At 45.6% G+C, this 18173-nt stretch overlaps 1 protein-coding gene across 2 annotated transcripts; it reads right to left on the minus strand.

The window, feature by feature from the left end:
- Nucleotides 1-261: 261 nt before the first annotated feature.
- Bruce (BIR repeat containing ubiquitin-conjugating enzyme) lies at nt 262-18081 on the minus strand. Of its 2 annotated transcripts, XM_011305276.1 has the most exons (10): nt 17784-18081; nt 16503-17067; nt 16062-16401; nt 6490-15947; nt 5959-6095; nt 5601-5840; nt 4984-5199; nt 2329-4520; nt 2078-2212; nt 262-1994 (listed from the first exon to the last, which is right to left on the minus strand). In XM_011305276.1, the coding sequence occupies exons 1-10, from the start codon at nt 17959-17961 to the stop codon at nt 1701-1703; spliced, it is 13755 nt and encodes a 4584-aa protein (XP_011303578.1). In that variant the 5' UTR covers nt 17962-18081; the 3' UTR covers nt 262-1700. The 2 variants fall into 2 exon arrangements, with proteins under 2 accessions (XP_011303578.1, XP_011303579.1); XM_011305277.1 differs by lacking the exon at nt 4984-5199.
- Between the last annotated feature and the right edge of the window lie 92 nt (nt 18082-18173).

The following is an 18173-nucleotide window of genomic DNA, read 5'->3' on the forward strand; positions in this document are numbered from 1 at the left end:
GAGCGGAAATTTCACAGTGTAACATTGAAATACGTACGGTCAGAATACTGTACCTCTATACCCAAACTTCCCACTTCAAAATCGCATCAGGGAGTCACTCCGGATGACATTGTAACCATTCGCACTAGGAGAATAATCTAGTTTTCAATCTGGATGGGAATTCACTTTTCTAATTCGCTTTAAAAATTTAAAAAATGATGAAAACTCACTGGGAAATGTGGAAATTTTTTACGTGGAGCATTGAATTGATATCGGATATTTTAAATGGTAATACTCGTTTATTATAAATAACTATTAACACACTTCTTGTCTAGCCTCATACATCGCCACTTTATGAAAGTGTAATCGACTGAATCGATCGATTTATCTAAATTTTACGATTATCCCATTTACACTTCAGGGCAATGGCTGTTTTATCCATTCCTTGTTGCTATTGTTATCCATCATTTTCTCGTATTCCTTCAATTATTTATCTCTTCATTTCTTAAAAATAGAAACACGTATGCGTTTAATACGACTTTCTAACTTATTGGCAATTTTTTATTTACACTTTATTCGATCGATTTTACCACTCCCACCCACTTGTACTTCTCATTATCATTATTTATTTTCAGATTCACCCAATGTATAATCTTCCACTTCGTTATTTTAACTAGGATTATTCATTAATATTGCGGGGTATATGGCTGTCATCGAGGAATTAAACGAAATTATCAGTTAAAAATGTAAAATAATGAAAAATTCCTCAGGAATCGACGAATTTGTTCCAAATTCACGACAAAAATCCCGATAAATGCACGAAAATAAATGATAATTCATGAAAAATGCAATGCGGAAAATGAAATAAAATTCAATGAGCGCATCTCTGTTAATCATCCGACGTGAAACAAAATTATTCATTTATTTCACTGGCAGCCTCACCCCAGAGGCAGAAAAAATTTCGTCGACGTGAAACAACTTCGTCAATTCTACGAGAAATATTGAACAAATACACTCCGTTCATTCTAATAACATCAAAGAGGCCATTAATTCCATACGCAATATATTCTCTTTTCTTAACAAAACGATCTGGGGTTTTTGCGAAAATCTCAGTCAAGATTGCATGAAAAATGGGAAAAAAATGAAAAAAAAGGGGGGGGGGGACAATAGAAAGGAGGAGAAAATCATCAATGTACTAAGCATGGAGGACAACAGCAGTAGAATTCCAAGTGTACATTTATAGCAATCAAGTACATCACTACAAACATCAACTCCCACATCTCCCTCCCCTCACCACTACTTTATTTCCATTCTTTTTAATCACGTGTACATCCGCTTTTTCTCCATGCCATTCCCCTCAAGTACTCCCCCCAATAATGGAAGTATCATAATCATCTGCAACATGTGGAAAAAATAGTCATTCACTCGCGCACAAATTCGAGCTTTTCCCTCTCTTTAACTACGAACTAAAAAAATAATGAACAAGAAAAAAAACGAAATAAAATAAGAATAAATCCAATGGTAAACAAAGAATCACATTTTTGTGACTATCATCTTTCTTTTTGAATTATTTAAGCGTTCGACCACTTTGATCCTTGAGTTATTCTTTTTTTTTGGATTATTTATCCATTTTTTATGATTGAAATTCAGTTATGAATGTTTATAACACTGTCAAATAGACTTTTTAGAAACGTCCAACAATCTCTATCAACATCCATTAGCTATTCACAGACTTTCGAGACCATTTTCTCCATTTCCACGTCGGTGTCAATGTCGTGATGCAGGTGATTACTAGCACTGGCGTTGTTGAGGGATGGTACTGAGTCTGTGAGTGATGGGGGCACTGGTGCCAGTGGTGTTGTTGTTGTTGAACTTGTTGGTGGTGTACTTGGGGTACTTGGGGTACCTGCAAGCTCCAGAGAAGTCGCTGGTGACTGCAGGGGCTCTGCTAAATCCTCAAGACCCTCAGGGGTTGGCAGCTTATTAAGGGCATCTCTCAATAGTCTGTAATGTCTCTGAATATCCGAGGAAAAAATTGTCAATTCAAATTTTTCATACAACAATCGATCCAAAAATAATTCTCCAGCCAATAACTCACCCTGAGTGCTAGTGCATTCAGTGATATTGTACGAGCAGACTTCCTGTCTGATCCGTGCATCTCCATGTCCATTATCCAACTCTCCAATTGTGCAACTATTTCATGTCTCTTTATCCAGAAGTGTGTATGAATCACCTGAAACCAAAACAATAGTCTCTGTATGGAGAATAAAACGAACAGCCTGTCATCAGCAAATTGAATTAAACTTGTCCTAAAATTGTTGTTTATCTACACATTGACGAAGTTCTCACCTCTTTGAAACAAGGACATGGATTGATGATCTGATCCAGCATGGCCCACTTGACAGTAGCGAAACAGACATTCGCATTGTACTCTTGACTAGATTGTGCGCCACTGGAAGTTCCCCTGGACCTCTCGTATCCAGGTTCATTGAAATAGGGCTCTGGGACGAGAATGAGTGATTGAATCGACACCAAAACCTGAAGAAAACTGCTGGTGTGTGCGTTCCACTTTTCCTCCGGTCTTCCATGCCAAGTATTGAGTACACTGAGACAGACCTTCCCATCATTATACAAATTAGGATTGAACCTGACACTGTGTCTCCCAGTGGTCTCTAAATTAATGAGCATGGGACTATTAGGATAATCCGGTGGAAAATAGACATCAAACTCGAAGCATCCATTGGCATACGGTGTCTCAGCAGGTCCAGTGATGAGTACTTTCATGATATCAAGTCGATCAGTATCACATCTAACGAATACACTGCTGCTATAAGACAGAGGAAGAGCCGTGGACAGAGTGACGGCCTCTTGTGCTAGCCTCTTCACCCTGGCAGGATGACTCCTGTCCCCAGCAGCTCTCATATTCGACTCAAAGTGATAAGAGACAACAAACTTGTATCCCCCACCATCAGAATTCTCAGCAATCATCTCATAGGTATCGAACTGCAGACTCTTCATTACCTCGAGGTACCTCTGCTCGAGAGATCGCAGATGTAACTCTGGTGCTGTTGGACTGGGTCCAGCCAGGTCTTCCCCAGTGGCAGCGAGTCTCGACGTTGCATTCTGCACGATTGTCGCACTCTCCTGAATATCAGGGATCAACGTGGCAAGTCCCTCGTCCTCAGAATCATCGGGATACTTTGGCAGAGACTTTGATTTATTTCCCCTTGTCCTGTTGATCTTGTGAACGTACGTGTCAACACACACTCTCATGCTGGAGAGTAACGATACAATGGAGGGATCACCAGATCTGCTGGCCCTTGGTAGTAGGAGTGGTGCCAATTGTGGTGCGAGTGCCATGGATCTCAACAGCTGGAGAACAGCTCGATAAAGGGGAATGTGCCGTGCCATGTCCAGAACCGAGTCATTTCTCAGGTAGGAGGAGAGGGCTGGCAGGAGGCAGGATCTAGCCATGAGCTCGGAGAAGGTGCCTGGAAGCTCCCTCTGGGGCCCACCCCCATGTCCAATGTAACTGGCGAGGACTCTCAGCAAAACTGTCACGTGCTCCTCTTCAGATCTTTGACGCAGGAGTGCCTGCTCGACGTTCCAGGACTGCTGGGTCGATCCAGTACCAAAACCAGTGCCTTTCGCCCAGTATAGGTGGGATTTGTCATCACTACGACCTCCAGTCTGTCCAATACGTTGATCAGGATTATCGTTGTAGGTTGTTGTTTGATGAGTAAAAATAGCAAGACAGTTGAGGAGTAGGAGAACAGCACCAATGTCCACCATTGTCCTTCGAAGGAGTTGTCCGTCATCAGTGGTCGGTGGAGTTGCCTCCAGGAGTTGTTTGAGTACTTGGAAGGGAAGAGTGGGGAGTGAAGCTGCCAGGGGTGAGCCCAGAATGTCTCCACCCTCTCCGTCGTCTGTGACACCAAGGGCAAGTCTCAGAAGACACTGCGCCTGCTTTCGGTCTCGTAGGAGGACTTCTGCATACCCCGGAAGGCGCAGAAACAGTCCAAAAGCTGCCAAAGAGTGCAGGGGTACGTGGGGCGCTGGTGGAGTCGATCTGGGAGATGTGCTGACCCCACCCTCCTCCACGTCCTCGTAGATGTCCTCACTCGCTTCCACCTTCACCCATTCGGCGTCTGTCTGCTCTGGGGATGGCGATTTCTCAGGTAACACTGGGGCTCGACCACTCTCTGGATAAACCAGGGGCAGATGCTTAGCTAGGACTGCGAGTCCACCTCCTGACGAAAAAACTCCCAGGGCACTCTCGATTCTTCTGTAAGTCAGGAGATCGCTGTCCTCGAAGTGTGGGGTATCGTCTTTCGTGTCTTTTGTACGCTGACGGAGCACCAGGTGGAGGCAGGGCTCTGAGAGGGAGAGACCTGAGTCTTCGGCAATGGCTAGGAGCTGAGAGATACAGAGCTGGGGGAGAAGTGGGGAATTTGGTCGGGATGAGTGGGTTAAATACTGTTGGCTTGAGGTGGTCGATGAGCCCTGAGTACTCGAGGTACCCTTCGAGGATGACGTGCCCTCTGGAAGACAGAGAGAGGCTTCGATAATTTAAATATCACTTTTTTTTTTATTGGAATCTCGATAGAATGAAGATTCTGGAGCTCATGGCAAAATTCCAAGGAATCTTTTCTGTTGCTCTAGAAATTTGTAACGAAAAAGATCTCTGAAATTCAGGCCATCAATCCTTTCATTAATTTCCAGGAGTGCTCTTTCGATCTCAATGGATTTTTGAGATAAGATCTGTTTTGTTGCTCAGAAAATTTATAACAGAAAAGATCTATTTTCATTTTTAATCAACAAGAGCTGTAGAGAAAATTAATTCGATCCCCACTTCATTCTTTCGATTAATATTTGAGAAAAAATTTTGATGGGATGAGCCTGAATAGGAAACAAGGAGACTGAATTTTCAAGATAAATAGACAATATTGTGATAAATAAGGGAATAAAAACATTGAATTGAAGTTGATTTTTGGTAATCCATACCGGAGCCTAAACGGGGCTTTCTAATGATGGGTCCACGGGCCTGTGACCTGTTGGACGCCTCCTTGGCACGTTTATCCTTGGCAGTATTTCCAGCAGCAACGCTCAGGGTGTCTACCATGAATGCCAATCCTACTTCCTTCCACTCCTGATTCCTTTCATTTTTATTAGTCTCACTCTCCTTATATGTATTCGGTAGGAGCAAAGTGAGCCAAGCACCTGTACCATGGGGGTCATTTTTCTTTATCTATTCTCCTATTCATCCGTTTATCTTTCAACATTTACGTATGTCTCCGTGTTTCGAGGGAAATTCATGTATTTCGTTGAGATGATTCGTGATATTATGAAGGAAGAGATAACTAAACTATTGAGAGTAATACAGTGAAATAACAAATATTTTGAGAATTTTAAGGCCCAATTGCATTATTTGGAGGAATTTCATAATTAAAAAAAATAAATTTTTTTATAAAAAAAGAAAGACATTTTTACATCTTCACGATTGGGCCTCAAGTTCAAAATAATTGAAGAGGGTCTTGTTAAAATGATTGATCGATTTTTTAAAATGATTGATTTATCTACTCAGTGAATAAAATTATTTAAAAGTGGCAATCTGAACTCACCGGACACCTGTTGCAATATATCAGCCACGGTGGACTGGGTAGAAATGTAGAGTAACTGATGATAATGTCCAAGTGGATGTTCTGGATGGGGTGGCATCGAGGGAACAGTATTGCCACCACCAGTGGTAACTGTCATCGATGTCTCTGATCTCACTGAAACGAGCACCTTCTCACCCTCGAGCAACAGTTGGAGGATCAATCTCCGCGTAAATCCCGAAATTCCGTGAAGATATCGTACATCTGAATCAATTGACACTTGATTAATTGATGCAATCAGCTGATCGTCCTCGACTGATTAAATTGATATCCTTCATTAACATTAGGTGAATCAGTTCGATTGATGCAGTAATCTACTCACTTGATGAAACTCTCTGCTGCAGAATTACATCTGTCAATAGCTCGGCCAATAATTTCTGATTATTAGGGTGACACCAGCAACAGCGAGACAAGAATTTTATCATCGCTGATTCCAATCTGGTGTACGAGACGTTCATTCTGCAGAAATCAAATTTACAATTTAAAATCTCCTGAAAATAATCAATGCCCTTATTAAAAAAAAATCGGTGTCACGCTGAGTCAGCCGACACTTTCAGATATCTACGTCTTCTATTCTTTCACTTGCGAAATATATAAGGCATACCATTTTGAAGCTGATAAAATTCCACGTGCGCTTTAATATCGCCCTAGTATATAGTAAAAAATATTTTTTGCTTGTGAATAAATAATTAGAATCCCTTGGAGCGATTCATAATTTTATTTTTATTAATAGATAAAATGTTCTCTAAAGATTTCCGAAAGAAAAATGCGATGACATTTTTGCCAACACTTTCCCCACCCAAATATAAAATCAAAATTCCCGCAGCTTAAGTTGTCAATCCTTCATATTTACCTAGCAAAAGTAATAGAAGGATTTTCCACCGGTCTATTGCTGAGTAACGAAGCAAGTGGCAGCCAGAATCCCCGTCCCTCTCTACCCAGCCAATCCCTCATCTTTCCCTCGGAGCAGACGAGCGTGAGAAATTCTAGGACCGTAGCCACGCTGTCAGGATCCATCATATTGAGTCCCCCATTATTCTGGCCAAAAGCCTCACTGGCTTTATCACTGTCAGTCAAGGCACTCCCCTCTCCGCACTCCTCGCCACTCTCGTGTTTGCAAAAATCCTTGATACTGGTGACAAGAAGAGCAGGTAATCCAGAGTCAATGAGCTGTTGAATACCAGGTGGTGATCTGGCTGCAGCAGCAACTGTCAGCAGCTGTCCCTCAGTCAACTGTAGACACTTGTACTCAGGCAGTTGCAGCCTGGAGTACCACTCCTCAGCATCGGACTCGCTCTTTCTGTCGTCAGTCTGTCCCTCGCTCTCTTTTCTGTCATCCGAGATCGAGGCTGAGTGATCGGTCGCCAAATTGGGAACGAGAATTCTCACTCGTTGGAGGAGAAGAGGAAAGAGCGATGGCCTGACGTGACATAGTGCACAGAGGGTGGCATCGATCGCCTGTTTCAGGGCCGAATATGTCTCCAGGGAGAGGGTCCACTGGTACAGAGAATTAAAGAGATCATCGCTGAGAAGCTCTTCTAGATTGTACATTCGATCTCTAAGCTCGTGGGCCTTCCAGATGATCGTCGAGATGCAGTGCACGTAAATCGCCGGTGGACTCACGACATTTGGATTATTCTGGTGTGATCTAGCTACACTGTTCATTGCAGATGTATGAAGCCACGTCAGCACTGCGGTAATTCTCGCTTCTGTTCCTGAATCCTGGGAGGAGCACAACTGCTGGAGCAATTCAACCACCAGCTGAACTGTTGATGCCTTCTGAGTGGTAACACCAAACAGAGGTGCACACCTGTTGTTCAATAATAAACTGATTAATCTCAGTCCGAGTTCCTTGGAGTGGAGTCCAAGCTGGAGGAGAACTCTCTCGAGGTTTGGTGTGAAGAGGGATGGAGCTGGCAGGAGCAGGAGACTGCAGCAGGCTTCAACAAGTCCCTCCACAGCTGCTGCAGAGTTGAGAACTTCCTTGGAGAGACTTGAGGATAAAGCGCTGACAGACAGACACTGATGGACAAGCCTCAGCCATCCCAAACTCGTTCTCGTGAATTGCTCTTCATCAATTGTCTCGTTCCTAGATTTTATCTCACCGAATGCTGTGGTCCCGAGGATTCTAATCTGACTGAGACTTATATTTGTGGAGTCCCTGGGTTTGTACAGCCTCACGAGGACTGACGTTGCAACCTCAGGCTGTGACAATGTCAACCTGATGAATGTTAATCCAGCTGTCAGCATTGGGGGACAGATTGGTGTCAAATCAGTGTTGCCTTCTCGAGAAATCTCTAATGCCACTGCTGAGGGGCAGGTCGCCAAGGAGGTGAGGTGAGGCTGGAGTTCCACTTCTCGGAGTAAAATAGCACAAGGTAGAGTGATAGTCAAATCTACCCAGGCCTCTCCCGGGAAGAAATGATAACTCCAGGCTGCTGTCCTTGCCCTTCTGTGAGGTGCTGCACTCTGTATGAGTACATCAGCAGGCTCCACCATGGGCTTCACCCAGGAAATTGTCCCGAGTGGAGCGAAATTCAGAATCCCATCCTCGTAAGTCTCCAGAGTACCTGAGGATTTTTTGCTCGTGGTTGCAGTGGCAGCGGCCAGATTAGGAGCATTAGAGAGATGCTGCATGACGAGGGCGATTACACCAGGAGTAGAGGCCCCAGTGTTGGTCTGATTAACAGTCGAGGACTTGACCATATTTTCACACAGGACTTTAACCCCTCCCATCAAGGTGAAGGCTGATAATGATGCTTCGTTATCTAGGACTTTCAGAATGTACCATAGAAGGGGCTCTGACAGTTGCATAACACCCAATTGTCGATCATTACTCATTTGTTCGTGGGTGGATGACAAATATCGGTACAGAGGATTGAGCACCAGGTTGGGACTGGTGGCTTTTCTCATGAGAGTCATCAGAAGTTGGAAAGTGGCGTCTGGGATAGAGGCAGGATCTCCGAGCTCTGAGACAGCTCCAGTTGCAGCTTCTTCCCCAAATAACATTGCTAATGAGGATCTAGTACTCGAACCGAGGGCCCCCAGGAGCCTCATCATCGTGGGCTCATGCTGGAGTACAGTGTCAGTAACGCAAGGATGTTTTGGTTTGGGTATTGCACCCTGGCTCATCCTCATTGACGTCTGCTCCGCGACTTTACTCTCGTCCGTCTGTGAGCCGATTTGATTGATATCTGATCTCGAGGTCTCAGCCACTTCCATGTCAGCGGAGCTGTCGGTCTTGGAGAGTCTCGAGGGCAGGGGTGTCTGGACGAGTCTGCAGACTAGCTTGATGAGTGCCACAACGAGGGTATCCCAGCTGGTGGGTCGTCCCTGACGTGGTCCACCTCCTAGAACACACGCAAAAAGCCCACCAAAACTCCCAGATTGATTTGGAATGTCCACTGCACCGCTGCACTGCACCCCAACTCTGGCACCTCTGACGTAACTCGACACCAGAACTCCCACGCACTCAGTTATACTCATTGCTGTACCAAGATCGGTATTCGTGAAGTTCAGATTGATCAACGAGGTGATGAGGATGCACTGGGCATCGAGGGGACCTCTTCTAGCCACAAGGGCACCCCCAGGTTGCACCAGCTGGTAGACGACCCGGAGAAGAAGCTCCTTCAAGGCATTTCCCAGGGAACTGCCTGGTGTAATTACGTCACACCTCATCTCCAATCTCACGAGAAAATCCTGGAGGGCTAAACACACCCTGGGCCCTGCCATCATGTACTGCTTGTCCCTGGGCTCCACGCTCAAGCCATTACCTGATAAAAGCCTCAGCAACATTGCCCCCATATTTCTGTCCTTGACAATACAACTCGCCATTCCTCCAAGGAGTCCATCGAGTGGTGTACTGATGCTGGGGTCCACGTGATCCGAGGGCATTGGCTCATTGCTGGTGAGTGTAAGCGTCTGCAGGGCTAGACACCACGCCCTCAAGGACACTGGATTCCAGAGTAATGCAGCTATCAAACCGGATATTGCAGTGGAGCTCAGAGGAATTACTGGGACTAATGAGGAGTCAAATTGAGTTGAGGTTGAATCAACTGTTGCATCGAGATTGAGGGTAAGCCACAGTTGGAGAACGAGTTCGAGACTGGTATTGGAGTCCTGGAGGGAGAGATCAGTAAATATTCTGTCGAAGCACCGAGTGAGCATCGAGAGGCTTGAGGGTGAGGGCTCTGCTGGCATTCTGATGTCCTGTCCTCTGTCGGTCCATCCGGAGGCTCTTGTCCCACCTGCCTGGGAGCGATTGCTCTCTATTGGGGTTTGAATAGTGGCGTTTATGCTGAGAGGTAGATTGTAAGCCCCCAGGGTGGAGTATCTCCTGAGGGAGATCTCCACTCCCATTTCAACTCCGTACTCCAGTCTTGCATCCAGTGCCAAGGATATACCAGAGCTCGCTGATGGTGGCAGCTTTGTTATAGCATTTCCCTTTCTCAGCATGTTTTTTCCACGCTCGAGAATATCGTCGAGGAACTCCTCGAGTTCGCTGTCATCGGAGTCGAGGAAGGAAGAGAGCTCGAAACCATTTGATTTTGAGGTGGAGGCTATGGGAGGAGCTGCAATGCTGTCTTGAGTGTCTTCGTCGCCATCGCCATCGGCAAATCCCTCGTCGTTGACGACTGTTGTCGACCCACTAGTGCCAGCAACACCAGCCAAGTCCTCTTGAGGGGGTTGAGAGTCATCTCCTCCCAAACCATCGAAATTTCCCTCTGATGGAGGGTCTGTGGAAGGTGAGGGCTTGGGGAAGAGTCTCCCACCCTCGAGGAGGTCCTGCAGGAGGCAGCTGATGGCGTGAGATGACCAGGCGGTGTCTGAGCTGCCTGTTGCCAGTTTAATTAGTTTCATGAGCTGATCCTCGTTCATCAGCTCGCCCAGGATAATCACTGGACGAGTGGACACTACCAGACGAGCAACAACCTTGCAAGCTAGGAGGAACATATCGACGTTTGAGGAATTGTTGAGTATCAGGGAGATTAGACCACGGGCCACTGGAAGCACATGCTGATGGGAGAGATTTGTCAGACAGTCTAAGTCAATCTCTGGAGGCTCTGATCGTGTACTCGAAGAGGACTGGCTTCGAGGGCCTCTTGAAACGTGTAGTGCCTCGTTTCGCCTCATCATGTCCTTGAAATGCTTGAAAGCCGAGTGTTGCTTCAGGGTTTTCTTGAGATTTCTCTCGTGGGACTTCAGCACTTCCAGTTTGGTGGAGAAAACAGCTGGAATCTGACTGATGGTCGACCAAGTGTAGCTCTGAGTTGAGGGTAACTGTGTTCCCTTCTTCGCTTGTTCAATGTCCTGGAGCTGCTGTTTATGATGCATCAGACGCTTCTGTATCTTCTTCCTGTAATTTCGTGAGGCAGATGATCTGCTCGCTGACACGTATTTACGGTGCATAGCGGATTCACCCTGGAGAAATTCCCAGCGAGATGATACTCCGTGCTCCTTGTTCTTGTCATTATTATCGTCAGAGCAAATGGATTGAGTGGCAGTTGTGTCCAAACACACAGAGAGAAAGAGAAGAACCCATCCAATGAGAGTTGTATCGAGTCTTACAGTTGTGGATTGGCCGTTTGAAAGTGGCACCAGGAGTCGACCCAGTGTGCGTACCATAGCGTCGACAACCGATGATTTATTGGCCCCTGCCATCAGTGACTTTCGTCCCAGGAATGTCAGCAGTATGAAAACCCTGTCCTGTGGGAATATGTAGGTGGAGGATGTTGAGTATAGATTAACCAGAGTATTCGCCAGGAAGTTCCCCCACCATGGCTGATGTCCAGCGACTCTTGCCAGAAGTGCTGCTGCATGGAGCTGGAGTCTTGGTGCTGGTGTTACGACACAAACAGAGTGGAAAAATCTCTCGCAAATTGTTGGTGTGAATATTTCACATAGAGATGTTGGTACTGGGGGCACTGGACCAATCTCGTACATCGTGTAGAGTAGAATATCGGACAAAGTCTCCCCGAGAATTCGTAATTTATCACTAGGAACATTAGCGAGTTGTACGTTTGGAGGTGAACTGGGTCCTTTCCATGCCTCCAATCTCCTCCAAACACCTCTCACGACGTTCAACTGATGCTGGAACATGATGCACTCCTGGTAAGTAGTCAAAATTTTGGACGATGGCTGCTCCTTGCCCTCAGCTGTATTCTTTCCCTTGCACAAATAATGCTGCATGTGCATGACGTTGGGGGTCTCGGTGCAAAGAAGAGGATCGAGAAGAGTCTTTAGCCTTTCAGTTGCAAGGCTAAACCTACACTGCACATCCTCAGCAAGAGCTGACAGAATACTGCACTGTGAGTCAATCATTGCTAGAAGATTCACATCAGGATGTCCATTTACCTCAGAACGACCTGGATCTGATACCTCTGCATAATCCTCACCAGGAAGTACCACCATGTGACCATAGAACATCCCCAGAGGGATCTTACACCTCGTCGTTGTCATCCCATATCGACCAATCGTCGTTATCTTCAGGTATCTACAGACAGGTGGTGGCTGTAGGTCATTTACCACCAGAGGTTTTGTACCAATATCTCCAGCCACAACGAGTCTCGTTCCATCTCCTTCCTCACTCTTCGACCAGATATCAATGGAGAGGGACACGAGATCGCTACACGATGGAATCATTAGGTCTGTCAGTAGAATGGGTGAGCCAAAATCCAGGGTAACGAATCTCCTCGCCCCAGAGTGCATTCTCTCGACTACAAGAGCCTGCTGGGGTGGCCAACAGAGAAGTCTTCCCCAGGGAAAATTCATTTCCTCTCCAAAATTCGATTGGACACTTTTCAAATCACTTCCCCCATTTCCAGAGCTCTCGAATAAATTCCCCAAATTGATGGCACTTACCCCAGGATCAATTTTCTCCATCTTCGTACCATCAGAAGCTCCGTGACAGGTAAAATGTAGTGGCTCAACCTCCAGCAGTCCCTTCATACTGTGATTAGTGCACAATGCCTTCAATTTACTGGGAACCACCAGATCACTGTTGGGATTGGTGGGTAGAGTGAGCAAATCCCGCAGATCGATATGGTCCTGAGTGTAATGAGTGGTGGCAGTGGTTATCGAGGAAGTTGTCTGTTCCCCATTGACCACCGATGCATAAGTCAGTGGTGCTGAGCTGAATTTTGGTGGTATCGGTGGTTCCATGTCAAACAGCTCAGTCTCAAATGGATTATTATAAAATCCAAATCTAGTTGCCAGTAAAAGGTGATAGGGATTCACCCTGTTGGACATTTCCCCAGATATCTGCTGAAGAATATTGATACACTGTTGAGCAACGCTGTGACTCTTGTCCAGGGGCAATAGTCTGGTGATGAGAACAGAGAGCCACCTGAGAGATCCTGCCCACTGGATGCCAACGACTCCCGGGAATAGCGAGACAATTACTGAGAGAACTGCCTCGTCGAACGAGTTAGCCGTGACATCCTCGAGGTTCCTGAGGCCCTCACTGCAGATGACAATGAGTTTAACGCACTTATGAGCAATACTCCTGCCAGCATTGAAAATGCATGTACGTAAAAGACTTGGAAGTCTCCCCTGAATGCACCTGATGGTGTCTAACTGCATGGCCTTGGCCTCAGCGGCATGCTGTCCCACTCTGAGCCTGGCCAGTCTGATGGCAGTCACCCACACGAGGATATCAAGTGCCAGTGACTGACACACGAGAAATTTGTCACTTCCCTGGAGGCAAGCAACGTTCAGAAGATTCTCAGTGAACAGAGTGGACTCCAGCATGACCCAGCGTTGCATTCTCTCCATGGGCATGGTCGTTGGCTGGACTGATCTGACTGTAATTGAAATCTCATGAATCCAGTCGCAGCCGATGTAGTACTCGAGTTTCTTGTTCGCACTAGCTGCTATTCTTTCGACTGCAGCACCAGGTAGGAAAGGTCCGGCGTCGTCGATCCTCAATTTTTTCGATGTTGGTGGCTTTGTCTCGAGCAGATTTATTCTGCTCTTTGATCCACTGGCACCACTTCCAGATTGATCCTTGGCAGGATCGATGAGGGCTTTGATGTGAACCAGTAGAGTTCGCGCTTTAGCTCTGAATAATTTTGGGCTCGTCAGGGTGACACAGCCAGAGTGATCGGACAAATCCATACAGCGTTTCAGGTTAATGGGACCACATAGAATTTCAGTGTTGTGCTGACGTTGGTATTCCTCACTTACTATTGGATTCTCCCCTTTCTGATCATTGCTGATGTTGAAGTGTATTCGCTCGTCGACTGGTGTCAGTGGGGACTTGTGGTGCCCCAGACCTGTTATGTTCTGCTTGAGAAGTGTCACTTGTATCGTCGGGGGCTCGAGACAAGGTGAATGCAGGGAGAACCTCACGTCCACCTGTCCAATCCCCTCAGCAACATTTCTGGGTAATGTCAGCTCGAACACGTGTTCATCCCAGGTTGTAGCGTCATTCTGGAGTCTCCAGGTTCTTGTGTGATGCTGGTCCTCCGACTGGTGAAGATGCTGTGGGTATCGACGCTGTCGCTGTGCTTGCATCATCTCACTCCAACATGAGGGAACTGTGGCACTATAAGCTGGAAAATGCTTGTCAAATTTAGTCAAGTCGTAGAGGGCCTTGAGGTCTGGATAAGTCAAGTTCGATCTGTGGGCGATTATAGGCTCCTGATAAGCTGAAGATGATGTTGAGGTGCTGGGGGTTATCTGGTCATTGGTGACAGCCCCAGTATCTGTCACCATCATATTAATGTCCTCTGTCTCCTCTTTCTCCTCACCAGAGTCGTCCTCCTCGGTTGTCGCAAAAAACCTCAAGGACCCAGTGCTGCTGCAGGCGCAGAGTCTCTCCAATCTGTTACAATAGGCTGCCGAGATGAATTTTTCAGTCTCTGATCTAGCCTCGGTCACTATCTTCAAGGTATTCAATTCCAGGAGTCGAACAACTCCGTCCTTGCAGACTAGGGCTATCTGTCCTTTGGGCTCGGTGGAGATCGAATTTATTCGATGCTTCTCCTGGAGTGGAAGAAGAACCCACTCTACTGGTGTTTGCTCTGGAGAGAGCTCTCGTTTAATCAGGGGATCTGGAATTATTTTTGGTACTTTATCGGTGAAATCAAGGGCATAGATCAAAAGGAGAGAATTCTCTGGGGTCGATGACTCGTTGTGATTCTCCCCATTCAGGAGTTTTGTTGATCCGTCATTTTGGTCCCAGTACATGTAGCTCTTTGGTGAAAAGAATTCACTCTCTTCGTCGATATCCATTTGATTTGTCATCGGTGGTGTTGGCTCTGTCCGGGATGTGGGAGGTGGAGACAGAGTGACAATGAGATGTCTTCTATCTTTGGTGGGGCCTATGTAAGTTATTCTCAGAGAGGAGGGGGCGTCAATAGAGATTGTCTGGAGAACGACTGGATCCTCCTTTATCGGTTTAGACATCTCTGACTTTTTGGTGATTGAGACGAGCTCCGAGGTCGAGGCAAATTGTTCTGTGCCATTTATGGGATTGAAATTGGCGTCGTAAGGACTCGTTGAGGGAGGGGCTGCACTGTAGCCAAAGGATGGGGCATACAGGGTATTCGATGAGGAGGCAGTTAAACCCGTTGCAGTAAACATTCCATCGAAGTGAGTCCCCACTACCATCTCCGAGTCCACGTCCTCGATCACTGGTGCTTCGTACAGCAACTTCGACATGTATATCTCCTGGTAAATATTCTCCTGGCGACCACCAGTTGAACTTGCACTGGTGCCAGTCCCTGATAATGTCTTCTTGGTTTTACCTGGCTTGGGGGGATCGTCTTTACTACTCTGGGGCGCTGCTTTGTGATGAAAATCGTAGACGACGAGATAATGATGTTTCAGGGTTGTGTATTTGTCAGCAGCTACTTTCATTATGTCTAAACTATCACTCGCAGCACTGTTAACACTGTTCATAGCCCGAACGAGAGAGGCAGATGGGGCCAGATCAGTTGAGGCCCACACGTTCTCCAGTGTCCTAAGTTGGCTACTGCTACTGAAAGAATTCACTGTGACACCACTTACCAGGCAGGGCCTTATGCTCGTGTCGGGGATGTCCAGGAGGAGAGGATTGGAGGAGGTACTGCTGGTGCTTGTGCTGGATTTTGTGTCGTCCAGGGAGGGCTTGGGACCTCCCAGGAGGGAGAGAGATGTCAGACTGAGCTTGTGGGAGCTTGGAGGTGGCTTGAAGTCACTCAAGGGATCTGGGTCTGTGGGGAGGGTTGATAGGTAGGGGCTCGATGGATTTCTTGCACCGTAAAATTGAATTGGAGACTTGTTGTTCGGTTCTTGATTGCAGACTGACACGTAAAACGTCACTTCCTCCTGAAATTTTTCATAAAAATTATTTAATTTCAAAGCTATCGAGTATGAAAAGCCTTTTAAATAGAAAAACCGCATAATTGAATATTTTCCAAATGAATGTCATGAATTAATCACCTTGAGTTGACTCGTAATATTCCACACATTGACGAGTCCATTGTGCGATGCAGTAGCGGCTAAACCAGCAACATTCGTAGTACCAATAACTTCAACATCATCAGTAGATTGACGCGCTGGGGCAGTGGCTAACGTGACAGACAGTGGTACATTCTGGGTATATTCACCCTTGACAAATGGACAAGCTGGTGAATGTCTCTCATGTTCAGACCAGGGCTCATCGGTTGGCTCCCAACAAACAAGACACACGTTGCAAGTAAAACACATTGCCCTGTCCTCAGCTGTTATGTTAGGCTCATGATAAAAGCCAGCCTGTGCCATATGTCCAGGTAATGCCCATCTGAGAACATTATTTCTCGATTTAGACTCACTAGATAATTTCCATATCAGTTAAACCAGTGTCTCAGGAAATGATAAATCGTTGGAATAAATTCAACTTACTTGTAATTCATGTGTGGCCATTTTGAGAATGTCTCACGTCTCGCTGCTTCACTGAACATGAGGGCCTTGTCAGCTGGTCCACTGTCCAATATAAGGCCAGGAAGTAGACCGTTCAGTCGTTCATTTATGGCAGAGGCTATTGGTAACGCTGGTATGTGTTTATTCTGTCTCTTTAATTCCATAACAAGACCTGAGCACACTAGCTTCAATACACCGTGGGGCAGTACCAAACATATTGTATTCCATTTTTGTGCTTTGATCCCTTTCTTCTGTGTCGCCTGTGCTGCAAGAATTTTAGTCCACAACTCGTGGAGGACGTCCTGGACATTATCAACACCAGGAAGATCAATACACCTCAAACACTGGTGGAGGAGAATGGCCTCGGATAAGAGAAGCTCGATTTTTATCACAGCTTCACTCTTCAATACTGGAGTTTGTAGTATTGTGTCTAGTAAGAGTACACCATTGTAGTCACTTCTCACGCCAATTCCTCGGCCATCTGTGTAGAGTACTTTGTCTACGCCCTCGGCAAGATACACTCCTTGAAGTTTTCCATTAGCTCTACCTGTTTCATAAACTTTAGTCAGCATCGTAATAGTTTTTATCTGTTACTCGATTGTCGTTGGGAGGGGACTTTCCTTTCTAGTGTTTATTATCACGGAGATAAACTTGTAACACGAAACAACAGTCTTCAAAGTGTTCCAAGAATGCGTTCAAGTGCTTGGAAAAAAAAAAAAACAAAACCCGTCAGTGGGTTAATGACGTGTAATTCTTGCGTATGGCATTATCACATTTTTCAGTAAGAGTGGCAGCATCATTAGGCAAAGTCTCTCCTAAAATCCCGAGATGATCTCAATGACATGAAAAAGTTTAATTCTTCCATTGAAAGTTTAAGAATTCGCTCAAAGATAATAATGAGATAAAAAGAAATGGAAATGATTGACGAGAAACAAATGAATCGTTAGAGCAGAGAAGAAGGAAACAGATGAGGATCTGAATCAGTGGTCCCACCCCATGATCAAGACGAAGATGATTTTTTAACCAACTGGGAATCGAGTGGGAATCATCGAGCAATCGGTCATTGGTTATTCAATGGGGGGATTGATCTATTCTCGATTGACTCCGAGGAATTGATCGATCTCTCATGACTGTCAGTGCAATCGAGATGACTGCGACCTTGACAGTGCCAGGATTACAATGGAATGACGATGATTTAGTGGCAAATTAATAATTATAATGACGAATGGTGTAAGGTTAATTATGATGGAATATATGTCTCACCCGACAAAAAACTCCGTTGAAGTATACCACCAAAGTTGACATCAAATACGTAAACCTCGGTATCGACAGTTGTGATAAGCAATACGTTTAAATTCGGATGATACACAATGCTTTTACACTCTGTATCAACGTTTAAATAACCGTCTTCTTTTAATAACCACGGATCATCATCAGCCATTTTTGTGTAGTCGATACGAATAAATAATTACTCGAAATTAAAAAAAATGATGTAGTCTAAATGTGTTAATTGATTTGTTATGGGTTATTTTAGTATTTTATAACGTCTTTATTTCACTAATTCACCAACATCACAAGAAACATGGCGTTCTCGGATACGCCATATTTGAGGAGAACGTCAGTGGTTTAGTCTGAACTATGCAGCTTGTCGAC

This window comes from Fopius arisanus, unplaced genomic scaffold (genome assembly GCF_000806365.1).
Source record: "Fopius arisanus strain USDA-PBARC FA_bdor unplaced genomic scaffold, ASM80636v1 scaffold00042, whole genome shotgun sequence".
NCBI classification, from domain to species: Eukaryota; Metazoa; Arthropoda; class Insecta; order Hymenoptera; family Braconidae; genus Fopius; species Fopius arisanus.